The 19,207-nt window shown below is 48.7% G+C and overlaps 1 protein-coding gene across 5 annotated transcripts in view; it reads left to right on the forward strand.

Annotated features, from left to right (window-relative positions):
• The window catches only part of MCC (MCC regulator of WNT signaling pathway), a 434,517-nt gene that overhangs the window by 373,935 nt on the left and 41,375 nt on the right, over positions 1-19,207 (forward strand). For all 5 annotated transcript variants that reach the window (XM_044264127.1, XM_044264130.1, XM_044264140.1 and 2 more), the window contains 4 exons: positions 11,795-11,941; positions 12,890-12,979; positions 14,061-14,209; positions 18,892-19,032. In XM_044264127.1, coding sequence (XP_044120062.1) covers positions 11,795-11,941; positions 12,890-12,979; positions 14,061-14,209; positions 18,892-19,032 — 527 coding nt within the window. The remainder of the gene's footprint in view (positions 1-11,794; positions 11,942-12,889; positions 12,980-14,060; positions 14,210-18,891; positions 19,033-19,207) is intronic.

Consider the following 19,207-nt stretch of genomic DNA (forward strand, 5'->3'; position numbering starts at 1 on the left):
CTCAGCTTACATTCATAAACGGTTTGGAAAGAGGGGAAGAAAGCAAGAAAGACCACCTGTGTTAACACTCCCAGCCCTAATCTGGCCACGAAGGAGGGAGCTGAGAGGAGTGGGGTCTGGCTCCAGGGCTCTCCTCCCAGCTGCTATTTTGGGGGTCTCAGGTGACTCTTCTTTGGTGTGGCTGATCCGTTAGCCAGGATGAGGATAGGCTATACAGTCGTGACAAATGAGCTCCCTTGATTCCAGTGGCGTGGCGCACTGGAAGAGCTCATTTCTCGCTTGAACGGCATGTCCCGCACAGATGTGGGGATACGAGCACACAGAATAGCACAGAGCTCTGCTCCGTGTAGTCCCTCAGCGGGGCAGACTGATGTCACCCATCATCTGAAACGTCCCTTGAAGGGACCTACCCCACTCACCGTCCATTGGCCAGAACCGGACAGATGCTCCCCGCAACCACAGAGGGACTGAGAAACGTGAAGGAGCACGTGGATATTTGCGGAGCAGAAAATGTTCCTAACTCAGCTGGTTTGTTTGCTTTGAGCGTGACGCCAGATAGACTTGGACGTGAATCAGGGTGCCAGAGAAATGGGCTGTCTGCCCCTCCATCTGGCGGTGGCTCTCCGTGTGCGTGTCGGAATCATTGGAAACTCTTCTGGAGGATATGTGCCCAGGCCCTTCCATGAGCCACCGAATCAAGGGATGGGGCGCAGGACCCTGGCACGCTTCTGCTCGTCTTGATCCTGGCAAGCGCTCGAGGAGAGGAAAGAGAACGATCCCTCAGTCACCCACTGGACGTGGGCCAAGAGCCTCTCCGGGCGTCTTCACCTCTGCTCCTGCAGGGCGAATCAAAGAGAGGACCTCAATTTTTCTGGCACCTTTTCCTCGCAGCTGGACTGCTCTTCCTGGGCCACAGTGTGGTGGGGATGAGCCCTGTGTCTGGGCAGGAGCCACTAGCTATAAAGAGCCTGCCCTGCTCTGTCCGCTCCTGGGGGTCACAGGAGTGAGAGGAAGGAGGGCAGAGAAGGATGTGATTGTCCTAGAATCCAGCAGGACATGGGCACCCGGGGGCCCCCAGAGGCAAGGAGGCATTGGCTGGCATGGTGCGTAACTCCCCATGCGCATCTGGGAAAAGAGTTTTTCAAGGTGCCACTTAACTACTGTGGTCTTTTCTCTTTTTTTGTTTTTCCTTCCCTTCAATGCCATCCTGATAGCTTATTTTTAAAAACCTGTTCATATTGATAGTATTACATTCTCTGAACATTTTCAGAGTAAACATTACCCCTCTCAGACTAAAAACAGATCCTCTGACGGCAAAGCAGGATTTAAAGCCTAAATTCAAATGCTGAACGTATTTTGAGCATTTGCTTGTGACAAGCAAGGATGTAGGCATGTCTCGTTTCCTGTGTTCCAGAATTCTACAAGACTGCTGCTAGTATTAAACCCTTCTTAAAGATGAGAAAATGGAGACCCACAGAAGTTTGATAATCTGGTCCTAGTCCATGCTGGTGCCAAAACTGGGCCCTGGTAGCCTTATTATGGGATGCAATTTCATTGTCCTACTGTCCAGATGCTTTTCCTTGGTCCTCTTCCCTCTTCTTCTCATTCTGTCACTTGCCTCCACACAGGCTCGAAGTTAGTAAACCATTCTCTGTTACGGTAACATGGGCACCAGATTCCTTGGGCTTCTACAGGCCAGTTTTGCTAGCGTGGTAAGACAACAGTAAGCGAAGGCAAAAGGAGTTTGCTTCATAGAGGATAAGTGACCTGTATGTGTATTTCTCTTGATCTGAGCCCAACAGAGCATCACTGGTAAAACCTATCACCCTTTCTCCTGTGGTCTGAGGAGGGGTGAAGTGTGGGATCCGAGGCAGAGATCCCACAGAACTATGATTCTTTTCATGTCCTCTTTGGAAACCATTCCAGGGACTCTAAAAGGGAGTCCTACACATTTGTGTCATGGAAACTGTGAGGTAACATACTCTTCTGAGGGCACCGGTGTTTGCTTCTCCATCCCTGGCCTCTCTTCTCCAACCCCTGCTCTGAAATCCCAGGTCAGGCTGTTCAAAGGCAGACTGATGGCTCTCAAAAAAGTAGTTGAGTCCCTTTGTTGGAAAGCTGGTAAGAAATGAGGAAGACAGCCAAAACTGACCTCTTCCCTGTTGCGGCCATTTTGATGATCCGATCCAGGTTCTTCAGTGGTCTGTAGAACAAAAGAGAAAACAATGCACCTAGCACATCTCCAGAAAATGGAAATGCTTTTGGGTTTGTTTCCCTTCTTCAGTTCTGTGGTCTCCCCTTCCTCTTCTGTTTAAGCCTGCACAAAATTGCCCTGACCAATGAAAATACAACTTTTCCTGAAATATAATGTAAAAATGAGATTCATAGGAACAAATGTATCCTTTCTGTAAATAAATTCTGATTCCTCATTTGTCTGAGGGTTCCAAGAAAAAGTCTTATAAAATCAACATAATAGAAAACAATTTTTAAAAAAGGGAAAATGTCTTAATATCAATAACGACAACAAAAATAAAATGAGATAAAATCTTTTTTTTTTAAGATTTTAATTTATTTATTTGAAGACAGAGATCACAAGTAGGCAGAGAGGCAGGCAGAGAGAGAGGAGGAAGCAGGCTCCCCACAGAGCAGAGAGCCCGATGTGGGGCTCGATCCCAGGACCCTGGGATCATGACCTGAGCCAAAGGCAGAGGCTTTAACCCACTGAGCCACCCCGGCGCCCCAATGAGATAAAATCTTGAGGAAGAGAGCAGTTCTTAGCAAAATCTGGTCTTGGAGGAGGCTGCTCTCTGAGAAGCAGAAGGACCCAACTGCACAGACCCCGTCGAGGAGAGCTTTTATGGCCCGCTGGTTCTGCCCCTCTGCAGGGCCGAAACACATAGTGAAATTATGAACTACAACATAAGAGCTTGAAATGACAGGCTCCCCTCACCTCCCATGAACACGGCTGCACATCAAAAGGTGAGCGAACCACTCCAGCTGGTGACCGTGTTTCTAATCCTGCCCAGGACTCCCGGGCTGCCTTTCATTCCTGCGTGTCCCCCGTCTGTGAACCACATTCACAGATGACTTCATCAATCCCGCAGTCGTCTTGTCTGCGTCCCTACAGCTGTCCTGGGAGATGGAAGTGTCCAGCAGCTGACCCATCTTACACTTGCCCTGGGCTCCCTTTTTTGGTAGACCTACCCCCCACCCCCCTTGGGAAACCCTCCCCTGCGCCCACCCCACTGGGTGCCAGCTCCGGTTCCAGAAACTTCATCACCAGCATCTCGCCGTCTGGCTCCCATGATCTCGTAGGTTCCTGATCTCTCATCTTTGTATTTTCTTTCTTTCGTACATTGGCTTTTATTTGGGCCTGCGAGGGCAGAGAGATAAGCCGACGACGTTCCTCTGTTAGAAGCACACTCAGTGAAAGGTCCCTCACTTAATTTTTTTTTTTACTCCTTTTATATCCCATTCCCTTTCCCCACTTTGCATATGTCTTTATACACGGTGTTTTGTGTCTTGTTTTTAATTCGCGTACATGTTGTTGTGCCGTAGGCTTCTCTCTCCCACTCAGCACTCTGGATCTGACCAGATTGCTGTGATCCCGTCGGGCCCGATGTACTCAGGGCCACCTCATAGTGTGTAGGGTCCCCACCATGTGGGCCGAGCCGGACAGCAAGTCTTCCCACTGCCACAGACAGCCTTATGGCGCATGGGATTTCCTCTGCAGTACGTGTCCAGCAGTGAGTCCTGGGGCGCGTCCTCCTTGGACTAACCATTACGGGCTGGCTTTGCAGAACACCTTGCCAGTCCCTGCCCTCGTGGGCAGCATAAGAAGAAGGTTCCTTCTGTCTCTACTTCTCGGCCAGCTCCTGTGCGTACCAAGATCTCTTCCAGAGGGTTCTCTTTCTGGGTTTAATTTCCTGGCACCAGGAAGCATGCATCCTTAAAGAGTCCTTTCAGTAGAGGTCCACACAGGGCAAACTCCTGATTTTGGAGATGTCCTTGTTTTTGCCCACGCCCAGCATGACGGCTGCATAGCTTCCTGTTGCTGCTGTGATGATCTGTCACAAGCTTGGCTTCAAAGAGCACGGACCGGGGATCTCACCACCCTGGAGGTTAGAAGTCCGAAGTGCATCTTACTCCCTAACAGCAGAGTAGTGCCTCGCTGCAGCCCACTCTCCTTGACTCACACCGTGTCCTCCAGCTTCAAGGCCAGCCATGGACTTCCCTCTCTAACTGCCTCTCCTTCCTGGATGCCTCCCGTGGCTGGCGTTTGCCAGATAATCAGGGATAATCTTCCCCTGTCAAGGCTCTTCCGTCTTTCCTGCACGTTCCCTTCTGCCATGGAAAGTTACAGATTCACTATTTTCTAAGGCTACGATGTGGACATCTCTGGGAGCCATGGTTTGGTCTACCACAGTAGTTGAGCCAGGTATTAAATTTTAGGGCCATCATTCTTAGTCTTTGGAGGTTTTTTTTTTTTTTCCTTCCATTACATTCAGCAAATTACAATGAGACTGATCCTGTGTTCAAGGTGCTGGCAACACAGCAGTGAATGGAACAGACCACATGCTTGCTCTCAGAACCTAAGGTGGCTCTGCCTCCCACCAGCTTGAAGATGACCTCTTTATTCCTTTTTCCCCTACATGTGCCTTACAGTGTTGCTACATATGCAATAACATTTGCATCCTCATTTTCCAAGTAGCTTTAGCGGCATAACAAACCATCCCGAACTTAAAGACCTAAAACAATGACTTCTTCCTATCTGGAAGTCCATAGCTCCCCAGAACCATGCAGCTGGCAGCCCAGCTCACCTGGGCTCAGATGTAGTTACAGTCAGACAGTGGCGAGGCCACAGTCCTCTTGAAGGCATCCTTACTCGTAAGTCTGTGGGGGGAGGCTGGCTGTCCTCTGGGACCTCAGCAGGGACTACTGGTCAGAAACCCCTGTGGGCCTCTCTCTAGGTGGCCCGGGCCTCCTCACTGTGGAGTGGCCGGCTTGTAAGAGCCAGCATCTCTAGAGGGAGCAGGCAAAACAGATTCTCCTGGTCTAACTTGGCCTCGGAGGCTCTGAAGTATGGCTTCTACTGCTTTCTGTTCCTTAGAAGCAGCCCCCCAGGCCAGGCGCAGGCAAGTGGAGGGGTCTGGGACTCGACCCCTTGATGGAGGGTGCATCAAAGAGCTTGTAGGTCTCGCCACCCTGCCACCTGTTAGAACTCAGGGTGATGCCTCAGTGTTAGGACTCAGGTCCGCCTCCCGCCTCCACTTCTGGAAAGCACATCTGTTCTCTTCTCAGATACTGTTTCTCCGTCATTCCCTGCATTGTCTTCCTCTGGAACTCTTTTACAAGTATTTTGGGCCCTCGGTGGGTCATTTGTGGCTCCAGTGACACATACATATTTTGTATCTCTTTAGTTCCCTGTGCTGTGTTTTGAATTAATTTCCCTGTGCTCTGTTTCAGGTCACTCATTCTATTTTTGGTTTTATCTGGTTGAGAGGTTAACAAGTACATTGATTTTGTGTTGTTGGCTGCCTTTCCTGTTATGTGTTTTTCTTGTCCACCTATTCTTGTTTGGTGGCTGCCTGTTTTGTTTCCTAATTCCTTACTTTTTAGAGAAATTACTCCCTTTAGGGGTGCCTCGCTGGCTCAGTTGGAAAAGCGTGCCACGGGGCCATGAGTTCAAGCCCCACGTTGGGTGTAGGGATTACTTAAATAAAGAAAAAACTTAAAAAAAAAAAAAGGAAATTAATCTTTGTATCTTTCATAAGGGCCCTACGCAGACTGATTATGACATAGTTTGCTATTTGCTTGCTTCATGTTCGTTTCTTCTCGGGTGGCTTCCTCTCGTGCTATAGATTGCTGCCTCTCCTGGGTCACCAACCCTTCATGCAACCATCCCACCATGGCCAGCCCCTTCCAGTCATGGGAGCATTGTCTCCTGTCCACCCCCCCAACCCTGCACCATGATGTGGGTGATTTACAAATTAAGTCTCTGAGGCAACCCCCGGCTGGCGAAATCCAGACCAGTTTTAACTCGTCATTGCTAAGATAGGACCCTGCAGTACATAGATACTAAAATACTACGGATTTGGACTCAACACCCGAATGCATCCTGGGTGTGGGATTTTGGGTTCTTATGGTTGACCCCCTCCCCCACAGGCAAGTTCTAGGGCTTCCTTCTGGCTTCCTGCTAACTAGTGCACTGGTCACAGAAGGGTGGGGCGGGAAGGTTCCAGGCTTCCAGAGGAGGGTGTGCACACAGACAGCCTGACTCGCAGGGGCCCCTCTCCGCCTCTCCTGGCCCCACACGCTACACCCTGCTCTCCATTCCCTGGGCTGCAACACCACCTCCTTCCTAACCTCTGTAGCTTTCTTTCCCACTTCATTTCCGGCACCTGGAGATTTCACTGCCTCTCTTTTAACCTTGGCAGTGAATGTCTTTCTCATTGTTCCTCTTTTATGCTACATTTCTATGCACCCTTAGGAGGAGGAGTGCCTGTTTACTTTAGTTGAGGCTGTCATGTGCTGGAAATGGTCATTTGTTTTGTTTCCAGACCGTTATTCCTCCCATTTTTTTCAATCTCCTTCTCATTCTTATGCTTTGTATACCTGCCAAAGCTGAGTCTTAGCCCGGCCAACCTCCTCCAGGTTAGACAGGCCGCCTCCTCTTGCGTATTTGATAGAATTTGACTTTACCATTCTGTTCCTTCCATCAATACTCTTCCTTCCACTTTGCATTTACAGAATGTGCCCAAATCTTTCTGCTAATGCCCTAAGCATGTGTTTTTCACTGTTATGGTTTTAATCCGTTTCTTATTCTTTACTATTATTTTCACAAGGTCTCCAGAGTTTGAAGAGAACAATGCATTTTCTCAGCCTACTGTCTTGAATGAAAGAGCTCAGCTGAGTTCTCAGTGCTGCTGTGTAAGCTTTTTTCTTTTTTCTTTTCCGGTCCTCATTCAGCTCCCTTCCTCGTCTCTGACATCTGCTGTTGCCTCCCTCAATCCTAGCAGAGGACCTCAGCTCTTTTCTCTTAGGGAAACAAACAGTCAGATGGGGGCCGTTGTGTTATCCACCCTCTCTCTCCCGTCTGCAAACTCATCTTTCTTACTGCCTGTCCTCTCCTCTTTCCCTTCTTTCCTGGAGCCAAGTCGCGTTCTCGTCTGTCCGCAGATCCTTCAGCTCACCTGGCTCTGTGTGGGCTCTCCTCCCCGCCCCGCCCCTACCCTGCCTCACCTCATCAGTGGGCAGCCTCATCCACAACAGAATTCCTAAACTATATACCAGTTTTGATCTCCTTCCCTTAGGTTATATTTCTAACTGCTGGCTGAGTATCCTCTACCCTTCAGCATGTCCAAAGCTAGCATCTTTAGTTCTCTCTGGAACGTCTGCTTCTTCCTACGTTTTCCCTATGGTGCCAAGTAGGGTCCTGATTTCACTGAATCACCCGGGGTCCCCCAGTTTGGGGTTGTTTGTTTGAACTTACTTGAATGGTTCTAGAACTGCCCTGACCAATACAGTAGCTACTGGCCACACACATCTACTTATATTGGAATTCAAATGGGCTAAAATAGAATACAATGAAAAATTCCGTGCCTCGGGTCCAGCAGGCACCCTGCAGACTCTCAGTAGCCACGTGAGGTGGGAGCAGCTGCAGAACATCACCAGTGTTACCACAAGCCGTGGAGCGACGCCGGTCTAGGCTGTATTCTGCCATTTTTGCTCCCATCTCGCTGCGTTTGACCCTCATTGTCTCTCTCGACTCACCCCCCCCCCCGTTTCTTGCTCATTTCAGTTCATCCTCTTTTCTAATCGAATGATCTTTTTATGAGACCCTTTACTCCCCTGAGAGTCATTAGGTTATAAACGAGAAATGCAGAGTTCTGGCATTTCAGTGTCGTGTCCTTCCTTGACCCTTTCCGAGTCCTCCCCGACCCTGCTCGACCCTGCCTCTGTTGTCTGTTCCTTTTCCTTGGCTTGGCGAACAGCGACTTGACCTCCAAGACTGAGGCCCAGTGTTTCCCCCTGTGGCAAGGCGGAAGCAGTGTTTCTTTTATACTTGGACCTTCTCATTGATACCACTTTTCAGGGCACGTTCACATGGCAGTGTTTCGTTAGGCTCCAAGCCCCTAAAAAACAAAAAATTTTACTTTCATACCCCATCATGTTTCCGATACATGCAAGAGATTGACTCCTTTTTTTTTTTTTTGAGAGTGAGAGCGTGCACGCATGAGGTCGGGGAGGGGCAGAGGAAGAGGGATAGAATCATATGTAGGCATGGAGCCCGACCTGGGGTTTGGTCTCATCACCCTGCGATCACGACAGCTGAAACCGAGAGTCGGACACTTAACCGACTGAGCCATCCAGGTGCCCCTGCAACAGATTGACTTCAGGGCATCCTAGATGAGGACTGGCCATGTGCTCCCTTCTGGAGAAATGAGAAAATGGCCACTCAAATCACATCTTGTATTCTGTTGCCAAACTCCCGTTGAGAATACCTGGAAAGGGTGATGAATGACCTTCCTACAGGTATCGGTTCCTAGTTTGGGGTAGTTGTGATTCCTGGCCACCCCCCCGACTCTGAACCACATAGTTTGTAGAGACAAACATATTTTTTTTAAATACAATATTTTCAGTGACAGATGGGGATATTATGTAATTACCCCAAACTCAGTGGCTTGAAACAACAGAAATGTGTTCTCTCAGAGTTCTGGAGTTCACGCAATCCAGGTGTTGGCACGGGAGCGCTTCCTCCAAGGGCTCTGGAGGAGAATCCTTTCTTGACTTTCCAGCTTCTGGGAGGTCCCAGAGGTCTTTGACTTGAGGCCAGTCTCAGCCCTCCATCTTTACTTGGCTTTTTTCTCTTTGCCTTTTATTCCCCCCTTAAATAATCTCTATGCCCAATATGGGGCTTGAACTCCCAACTCCAAGGTCAAGAGTCACAAGCTCCACCAACTGAGCCAGCCAGGAGCCTCTCATACCTCTGTGTCTTAAATTTCCCTCTCCTTTTCCTTACATAAGGATACAAGTCATTAGAGTTAGGACCCAGCCTAACCCGGGATGATCTCATCCTGAGATTCTTAATTTAATTTTATCTACAAAGACCGTATTGCAAAATGAAGTCACGTTCACAGGTACTGTGGGTTTAGGACTTGAACTTGTCTTTTGGTGGTGGGGTGGGGGTGGGGGGGAGTGAAAAGGGTATGACAAAACCTGCTGGAGGGAATAAGAATAGGAATGGAGACAATCATAGCTGAGTTTCTCCCCTCTCCCAAGCTTCCCCGAAGCGGAATCAGCAAATTGGCTGTAGCTTTCTTTTCTGTGCATTTATTCATTTAAATGAATTAGGACCCCTCCCCACCTCCAATCAAGAACAGAGAGAAGGCTGTTTAATCCAGCCAGCTGTCTGTCTTCATGACAAGCTTGCTCCACTCCCTTCAGACAGATTTTCTTCACAGCCTAACAATTATCATTAAACGATAAAGCGTAGACCAAAAATAAACATGTTTATCATTCTGTAGTTTTCAAAGGCGTTCTCTAGGTCTAACACTTTTTAAACGAAAACGGTTATTTAGATTTAGAAATCGTCTTAAGCACACGTGTCTGTGCACAAACAAGCCGCGGAAAGATCGGAAGAAAGAATGTTGGGCACCTTTCCCGTTTTTATTTTTCACTGCAGTCTAAATTTTCCACAGTGGACGTGTTTTACTTGAGTGATGGGAAGAAGAAACGTCTTTCAATAACATGGGTAGTTTTAATGCAGTTTTTGTAAATTCCCCAGGACAATTTATATATATTTTAAAATAAGGTCAGTGGGCCACTTGACATTCTAGGAACTGACCACGGATTGTTTTGTGAATGATTCAGATACTCTCTAGAATTTGGAGTGGTGTTAACATTATTAATTATTCAGGACCTCATCAGATTTTCACAGCGGGAGCAACGGAAATCCATGGTCACCATCAGGGAGGTTTCCTGGGTTTCAGGAAGCCAGCCTGACAGGAAATCAGGCCCTCCCCCTTTCCCATGCGCCTTAACGAGGCATCTGCGCTATGCCTCTTCTTGGTTTGTTGAGGACCAGTCCAAAATGAGCCCTGCCATCTCTCACCAGCAATGCACCTTGGCTTTAACAAGCATGTGTTTTTCTGGTCCTTAAACTATTCTGCGGTCTGCCCTGTGTCTGGTGTGCGATGAGGATGACCCGCGTTCCCATCAACCCCCCGTTACTGGAAGCCACAGGAGAGCGTGAGGCACTTTTAGCTGTTACACTGTTGAATGCAATTCGCTCTGAGGGAAATTTCCTATTTTGGCTTCTAAGATGTTGATGAATTATTGAAACTTCAATTACTTTTGGTTCTCAATTTAGCAGGATGGAGACATCCAAGATACTTAATATGAAAAGCTTTCCAGTCGCTTTTAGAGAAGGGTTTGGTGTCAAGGATGTGGGAGCATTCGTCTTGTCTCTGGGACTAAAGTGCTGTGTGGCCCTGGGGTCCCTTAGGATTCAGGATGTGAGCCCCCCGCTGGGAGCATCTGCAGATCCTGGGAGCCTGTTAGAGATGCACATTCCACCTAGTAAATCACAGTCCCTGGGGATGGTGCCCTGGGCTCTGTGCTTTAATAAGCCTCCTTGTTCCTGGGGCACTGACAAGTTTGGAAAGCCCTGACTTAGATGCCTCAGTGCTAATTCTTCCCAGCAGGACCTGGTGCCTGTTTCTAAGGACCCAGGGGTGCTGTCATCAGTTTGCCCTTCACGGTAGACATTGTACCTGATGACGAAACTGTGATCGAGGTCATCAGACCAATTTCTAACAATTATTTTCACTTACTTGGAACACGTCTCACTTTGGAAATCATCCAGCCATAACCACAGAGAAGAGACTTTGGGCTTTTAAATTGTGTGTAGGTAAAGGTGTGTTCCAAATGTAATTCCAAGGGCCCGGTGTTTCTCTTTTCTGCAGAAAGACTGTTTAGATATTCCTTCCGGTTTAGATATTCCTCCCCGCTGTCCCCTGCGTAATCCCATCCTGAAGTCTTCCGGCGGGGGGGTGGGGGAGAGGGATGCGATGCTGCAGGGGCTTCTGTGTCTTGCCCTTGGCCTCCCCTCCTTGCCGGTGCACATGGCTCTTCCACACCGTGCAGTTCTTCAGATAGAGTGCGTCACCCTGATGCCTGTGCGCTCGTACAAGGTGGTCTCCCTCCCCCAGCTTGTTCAACGCCACCACCAGAGCCTGCGCCTCCTCATCCTGTCCTTTGTGGTCTGGGCGGTCACAAGACTCTGTCCCAACACCATCCCCTCCTTCCCAGTCAACTAGAGATGAAGGCACATTCTCCCCTTTTCGCCTTCCTACCACCCCCGAGGTAGATACTTACAGCATTCACGCGCACTTGCACTGAAAATATTTGCTCTCTCTTCCTCCGAACTTTGAGCTCCCGGGGAGTGGTGGTTTCATTCCGGGTTCTCCCTCTGCGGAGCCCAAGATGTTCAGGCCTGTGAGGCAGAATGAATAAACATTCCTTAAAGATGGTCCTTCCACCTTGGCTGGGAGCTTTCAGAGCCTCAGAAAACATTTTTAGATCCTATTTGTGAAGAACAGATGACGGCCGGCCTGTGACAGGTCTAGTTAAGAATACAGCAGACTTTCATGTGGACTCAACCAAGTTAGTTTTAGTTAGCTCTTCAGCTAAGCCTGGCTCTTCATGGAAATGATGACCCAGCTATCTGGCTATTTTGCTCTTGGGCCAGGCAAGCCACCAACTGTGTCTAAAGTTTGCATTATTGTTTCAGGTTCGAGAGCTTCAAACACGACTACAGAGCGTGCAGGCCACAGGGCCCTCCAGCCCTGGCCGCCTCACTTCAGCCAACCGCCCAGTCAACCCCAGCACTGGGGAGCTGAGCACGAGCAGCAGCAGCAATGACATTCCCATTGCCAAGGTGAGCTCCAGGGGAGGGTGGGAGCCCTGCTGTTTTATCTGGAATCCACACCAGCCTCTACCAAGCATGGCCATCGTGTGGGCATAGGATGAGCTCACAGAGCCCTGAGGAGCTTCCCTCAAGTCTCTCGCAGACCTCCTATGCTAACTAACCCACTGGTGGTTTGGTCTGTCTTGACTATGATCTGGACGCCAACTCTCATTAATCAGCCAGCGGGAGCAGGTCATAGCTGACCAGTCGTAGTAGAAAAGTGAGATGTTTTGTCAGATTCTACCATAGTAAGAGGTGGATGGATAGCTGCTCTTGAGGACTGAGATTCAGCCCAGGAAGGGACCCTGAGTAATGAACCAGTGGGTGCCCTTCTCATAGGACCACCAGCCCTGTCTGCAGACCGATAGGTTCTGTTGGGCAGGCCATAGCCGTTAGAGAGCAGCCCCTTCCTGCATGTATGCTGAGAATGCCCCAGAGGGACTGTTCCCACGACCCATGTGCTCTTCCCTGGTGGTCTGCTGGTCTCTGCAAAGAGGGTGGTTCTCAACCATCCAGTTGAATCAGTGGGGTCAACCCATCGTTTCTCAACCAGAAGTGATTCTGGTCCCCCCTTCCCCCCAAGGGATATTGGGCAACGTCTGGAAACATTTCTGATGGTCACCGCTAGAGTGCTAGTGGCATCTTGGGTCTAGAAGCCAAGGGTGCTGCTAACCATCCCACGGGGCACAGAAAAGCCCTGTACAACAAAGAAAGTCCCACCCAAGCTGTCACGAGTGCCGAGGTTGGAAAACCCCGGGTAAAACAAATTGGTGGTAACATTGGGCGAGGGAGTTATTTTTAGGAAATTGAGGAATCCATTGAGTTGCCATGGCTGAACAGTAGCCCTGTACATGCACAGTCTCCAAGGTTTATCTGGAGAGTGAGGTGTCATTTTTTGACAATGTTTTGTTTTTCCAGATTGCTGAGAGGGTGAAGCTCTCGAAGACCAGGTCCGAGTCTTCGTCGTCAGATCGGCCGGTCTTGGGATCAGAAATCAGTAGCATAGGGGTGAGTGTTCGCGAGAAGCGAGGCAAGAGAGTGCCCAGTAGGGCCACACAGATGGCAGAACTTCCCAGGTTGACCTCCTGTGAGCAAGTTAATTATAAAATAAATCATACCCCATTTCCCTCCAGAGGATCCGATTAAAGGGTACGGTGGTTTCTTCATCCGGGAATTACTTCTTCAGCTATAAGAGAGTTCCTCTTTTTCTCTACCTGAAACCTGTCAGAAAGAGGTGATTTAGGTCTCATTACTGGTGATGGAGATGAAAGTCTTCAAGTAACTGCTTTACATCACCCCGGTCCCCCGAGACCAAGTGGGTCAGGGAGCTCTAAAAGAATCTTACCTTTTACACATGCCTCTTAAAAGGGAACGTGTTCTCCAGGGAGGATGACTGCTGCCTTTGAAGTGCAGCCCAGTGCTGGGAGAGACCGGAACCTTCTCGCTTAGTACCAGGGGTTTCCATCTGGAGAGCCTACAGACCCCTTGGGGCCATAAGAGCTGATGGATGGTGAACAGGGAGTAGCTTTAGTTCCCTAAGGAATATTGTTTTAGGCTTGGGGACAAGGCTGAAAGAGCTAGCTGTTTGATCCCCAGGGGTGGGGAAAGCCTGAATAGTACTTTTAAAGCCCTGATTTAGAATTTTGCACTGAGGAAAAATTGCCTGCATCAGATTCGGCGCCAGGGCCAACCTGTGAAAATAAAGGAGCCGCTGCTCTCTTTGGCTGCAGCAACCAGAGATGGGGGCCCGGAGGCGCAGGGGGCTCAGGAAGGTCAGGGGAGTCCAGGCTTTGTTTGATACCCCAAAACTGGAGAACTTTAAAGAGGCGTGCTCCCCCAGATCTGCTGCCCGGCAACACAAGCCTGGAGGATACAGCCATATTTTGATCCTGTTGTTGTACTATTTTCGCAGTAGTGAACTTTTTTATCATAGAATCATGGTATACAGACAGAAAAACCAGGGTAGCCATCTTCGGGTGCCTGATTGTCGAGGAATATTGACTGTAAATTCTTCTGCATGCAAAGCGTGCCTGAGGACTGGTCCCTAAAGCGACCCTGTCTAAAGCGGGATTCGTGCCCACCCATGCAGGTATCCAGCAGCGTGGCAGAACACCTGGCCCACTCTCTTCAGGACTGCTCCAACATCCAGGAGATCTTCCAGACGCTCTACTCACACGGATCTGCCATCTCGGAAAGCAAAATTCGAGAGTTTGAGGTGGAAACGGAACGGTTGAATAGGTAAGGAGATATCCTGTATATTGGAGCGGTGGTATTGCGGGGGGTGGGGTGCTGCCCTCCTTTGCCTTTCAAAGAGCAATTCAGGTTGGCTTAGGAACTGTGGCACAGCTGCTGTCAGCCTGGTGGGTGGGGAGCTCCCACCTTCTTGTCCATCAGAAGAGTGCTTACGGCCTTAGGGGCTGGCTTCATGGGCGTTATGTGACCTGTGTCAAATACGTAGGCCTCGTGTTAGGAAGGATCCCACACTTGGCTTTACTGCTCTACTGTCACCATTTTGATTTCTTGGGGTGCCTGGGCGGGGCTCTGTTGATGAAGCATCTGCCTCAGCTCCTGATCCTGGAGTCCTGAGATCGAGCCCAGTGTCAGGCTTCTCTCTCTGTCAAATAAATGGATAGAATCTTTTAAAATATAAAAATGAATTCTTAATAATGTATGAAGCAGGGTTCCACCTTTTCATTTTGTACCGGGCCTTGCAAATTATGTAGCAAGTCCTGGGAGCTATTCATAATGAATGACAAGTAGGTCAGAAAGACAAGATGGCTACCCAGTGTGTAGGCCTGTGCTGTGGGGAACCACAGAGAGCGGCTCCGGAATGTTGAGTCAGCATCCCAGGGGCGCCTGGAGCTATCAGCAACCAGCAAAGGCAGTCTGATGGGTCTGATCGAGGCATTCCGGGATTGACCAGGCATGCTGGTCTAGCCCTCCCTGCTCCTCTGGAGGGTTGCTCAATCTTATTCATGTTCTTTGTGAACGTACGCAACCCTCCATCTCTACGTTCTATCCCACTTAGCCCTACTTAGAATCACTTTAAGCACCCCGAACTGTCCTACTTAGAAAATTTTTCCAGTTCGATGGATTCTTCCTCACAACAGAGGTAGTTTGCACTCATGCCTCTTGGCAAAGACTTGGCTTGTAGGTCATCCCTGTGATGAGAGTTGCTGAAAAAGCAAAGAAGGACCAGGGCCAAGTCCTGGTAAACCACTGACTCACAGTGGGTCCCGCAGGGGCAGAGCACAGTACTGAATCCCATCCAAGTGTGGTGCGGCTGGCCTTGACCCACCAATCTTCAGTGGGAGAGCATAGTCAGAATTTGAAAGGCTTGTGAACTAACCAGAAAGAAATGTGGATGCCAGTCCCCCTCCTCTGTTGCTTAATGCCATTCCCCTGGTGTCTGGCAAACCTGAATAAATTAAATTATCATATTAGTCCTCCCTGATTTGATGCTGTTTAATATAGTGCTTGAGGACTAAGGAAATGCAGCAATCTAGGTCATTTCAAATCTGGAAATTAAATGGTTTCCTTATTAAATCCAAAATACTTAAGAGTGACAATCCTGATGATTACCTTGTAGCAGTAAAGAAGCTGCCCTCTCAGTGCGGCTGGGAGTGCTTAAGAATTGAATCAGATATGCCCTTTGCAATTTAATGAAGTCAGATGCCTTCAGGGGCCCTCTGTAAGCGAGGATCTCCTCTCCACAGATTCTGGGACTTAACAAGCCTGCTTTGTGGTTGAATTTGGGGGGGTTCGTTTCTCCTCCGTCCGTGCACTTAGGAGACACCAAAGAAAGGGGAAGCATTTGGTGCTCGCAGCTCACGTTATTCTGGTGTCTCACAGTTTACAGAGGGTTCTCAGAATCACTTCATCTTCAACTTGGGAGGACAGAACAGTCCCATTTTGTAAATGAGAAAACAAAGGCTTCCATGTTGAGCGACTTGCCTTGAGTCCAGAGCTGTTAAATAGCACAGCTGGAATTCTTCCCCTACCCCCCCCACCCCCACCCCAACCTTGGACTTCCCCTCCAGTGTCTTCCCTATGACCATAGCTACAACTAGATGCAGGAATAACCTTAGAAATAGTCTACCAGTATGCCCTGATGTCTGTTATTAAACTACCTAACCTCGAAGTCAGGGGCTCTATTCACCAAAATGAGAGCCCTTAGCTTTGTGATTGTGTGTGGGGTGGAAGTGTTTCCTGACTTAACAAATCTGTTTTAAGCACCTACTCGGTGTTAAGCTATTTGTCGTGCAAAGGAGAATGAGACAGACAAGGTCCCCGCTCTCATGGAGCTTCTATTCTATTCTGGGAGCTGGACAAGAAGCAAACAAAAGGAGATCATAAGAAAACTCCCAGTAAACAGGGCAGTATGATAGAGCAGGGGCAGGGGTGTTGATTTTTAAGTAGGCTCCACGTCCAGCAGGGAGCCCGGCACAGGGCTCAAGCTCACAACCGTGAGATCAAGACCTGAGCGGAGATCAAGAGTTAGACGCTCAGCCAAAGGAACCACCCAGTTGGTTTTAGATGGCTGTTGATTTTAGATGGGTAGCCAGGGAAGGCATCTCTGAAGAGACAGCTTTAAGTTGCGATTTTAAGGGGAAAAGGAAGCATCCATATGACACACTGAGATTCTTACAGAGCAATTAACAACCTTAAGGTGGAAAAGGAGGTTGACATGAGGTAGGATCTGTCCACAGCCCGATGGAACTGAAATAGAGTGAAGGAGAAGTCACACGCAGTAAGGGGGCAGAGTTGGCATGAATTTTGAGGCTGTGGACCACATTTGCTGTTTATTCTAAGTGTCACTGGAAGTCATTAAAGGGTTTGTTTGTTTATATAGCAGAAGAACAGTTTCAGTTTAAATTCTGAGAGCTGACTCAGGTGTAAAGAACGGAAGGAGGACAAGAGTAAAATGCAGAGCAATGAGTGCAGTGGCCCAGCGTGGCCAAGGTGGAGGTGATGGGAGGAGATGCCGGGCAGTGGGTTTGGTGGTAGGATCAGTGCAAACTTCAGCTGGATTAGATTGGAATGTAAAAAGAAGGGATGGTGTCGAAGATTCTCACATGTCTCTCCAAAATTATTGGGTGGATGGTGGTAGCATTTACTGAGATGGAGAAGATAGAGGAGGACAGGGTTTGGGTAAAATCCAGAGTTTCATTTGGTAATGTTAAGTTTGAGGTGCCCTTGTGATATCCACATGGAAATCTCAGGAAGCAGCTGGAGATGTGAGACAGGCACTCAGAAGAGCTGTCTGGGCCAAAGAAATTTGGGATCCAGAGGACATAAATGTCTATTAAAGTCATGAGACTAGATAAAATCACCCTGGGGAACAGGGGGAGTACTGACAGAAGAGGGCAGCCAGGACTGAGTCCTGAGGGAATGCCAACCCCCACAGATTTCAGAGAGAATAAAGAACAAACAAAGGAGACTGAAGAAATGACCTTTTAGGCGGGAAGAAATCCAAAAGGGACCTATCATGCCCCAAGTGAGAGAGAACACTTTCAGAAGGAAGGAGTAGCCTGTTAGTGGGGTATTGCCTGAGAAGGCCCCTAAGATGGGATTGGTCACATGGAGGTCTGTGAGCTAGCTAAAGAGTTTCACCTACTTAGTAGGGACTGTTTCAAGACATTTTCTTTTTTCTTTTTTTTTTTTTTTAAAGATTTTATTTATTTATTTGACAGAGATCACAAGTAGGCAGAGAGGCAGGTAGAGAGAGAGAGGAGGAAGCAGGCTCCCTGCTGAGCAGAGAGCCCGATGTGGGACTCGATCCCAGGACCCTGAGATCATGACCTGAGCCGAAGGCAGCAGCTTAACCCACTGAGCCACCCAGGCACCCCAAGACATTTTCATGTCAACAAGAACACAGAAGTATGTTCTTGTAAAACCTTACGCTGAATTAAGCTTGGAATTGCCAGAACCTCTCAGTGGTTTGTACTACATGCTCACCGGATATCTCCTATGTTGGAGTGAGTGTCTCCATGATCTGCTCTAAGATATGTGGTCCTAAGATTGATTCCCCCCACGGCAAATGGCTTGAAAACCCCTTACCATTTCAGGAGTCACTTGGATTGTGTATGTGTGAAACCCTCTGTGTCTTTAAGACTTGGTGGTCAGAGTACTATAAATGAGTGTGTCCCTGGGAAATGAATCATTGCATCCAGAGCCTCCATCCCAGGACAGAAAGCAGAGAAGCTGAAGGCTTATGTTTTTTGCACTTTGCAATAAACTCATTTGCTCTGAATTTATAGTCCTGATTCCTATAAATTGTGAGGTTCCTGCTGCCTGTCCTACCAGCAGTTAGCAACTGTGGGACTGTCCAACCTGGAAGGAGTTTGGGGCACAATCCTCCATTCCTGGTCCACTGCCCATTCAGAGGCCGTTAGGGACAGTTTCTTCCTCCCTGATTCATCTGTTGCTTCTGCTCTGTAGTGAGCGGTTAAGAGTACAGGATCTGAGGTCAAATTGCCTGGTTCAAATCCCTGGGCAAGGCACTCAACACCTCTGTGCCTGTCCTTGCTCCTCTGAGAATGAGGATAATCATACTTCATCCAAAGAGCCATGGTGGGTTATTAAGCACGGGATTTTAACAGGTAGTAGCCCTTCCTGAGGGCATGAGGTCACATGGTTGACCTCTCTCCCTGGTGGGTACCCAGCACATGCTCTGTCCCGGGCTGGGTGGGAAATAACCCGGGGACATGTGTGTATTTCTTAGTTCACACAGAATTTAGTGGTTCTCCTGCTTAGAGTTGTTCCATTTATTACTCCCATCAGTTACATTTGCTAAAACCGCTGACAAGCTCACATCCTAACAGGTGTGTCTGGCCTGGATCTGGCTTAGACGACTCAAATATTGGCAGATGAATTGTAATCCTACTGTGAAGTCATGGAAGATTTTTCTCCCTTTGTAGCCGCATCGAACACCTCAAATCCCAAAATGACCTCCTGACTATAACCCTGGAAGAATGCAAAAGCAACGCGGAGAGGATGAGCATGCTGGTGGGAAAGTACGAATCCAACGCCACCGCGCTGAGGCTGGCCCTGCAGTACAGGTAGGCAAATGTGGGCCAGGCGTGCGTGTGCGCATGCGTGCGCGTAAGTGCATGTGCGCATGCGGATGCATGCAAGGAAGTGCCTGTGCGCATGCGTGCGCGCACGCAGGGCAGCAGGGGGTGGGTTGGCATTTTAAATTAGAAATGCATCCGTGGTAACTTGCGTTAAAGTGGA

Source organism: Neovison vison, chromosome 1 (genome assembly GCF_020171115.1).
Source record: "Neovison vison isolate M4711 chromosome 1, ASM_NN_V1, whole genome shotgun sequence".
Classification (NCBI taxonomy): Eukaryota; Metazoa; Chordata; class Mammalia; order Carnivora; family Mustelidae; genus Neogale; species Neogale vison.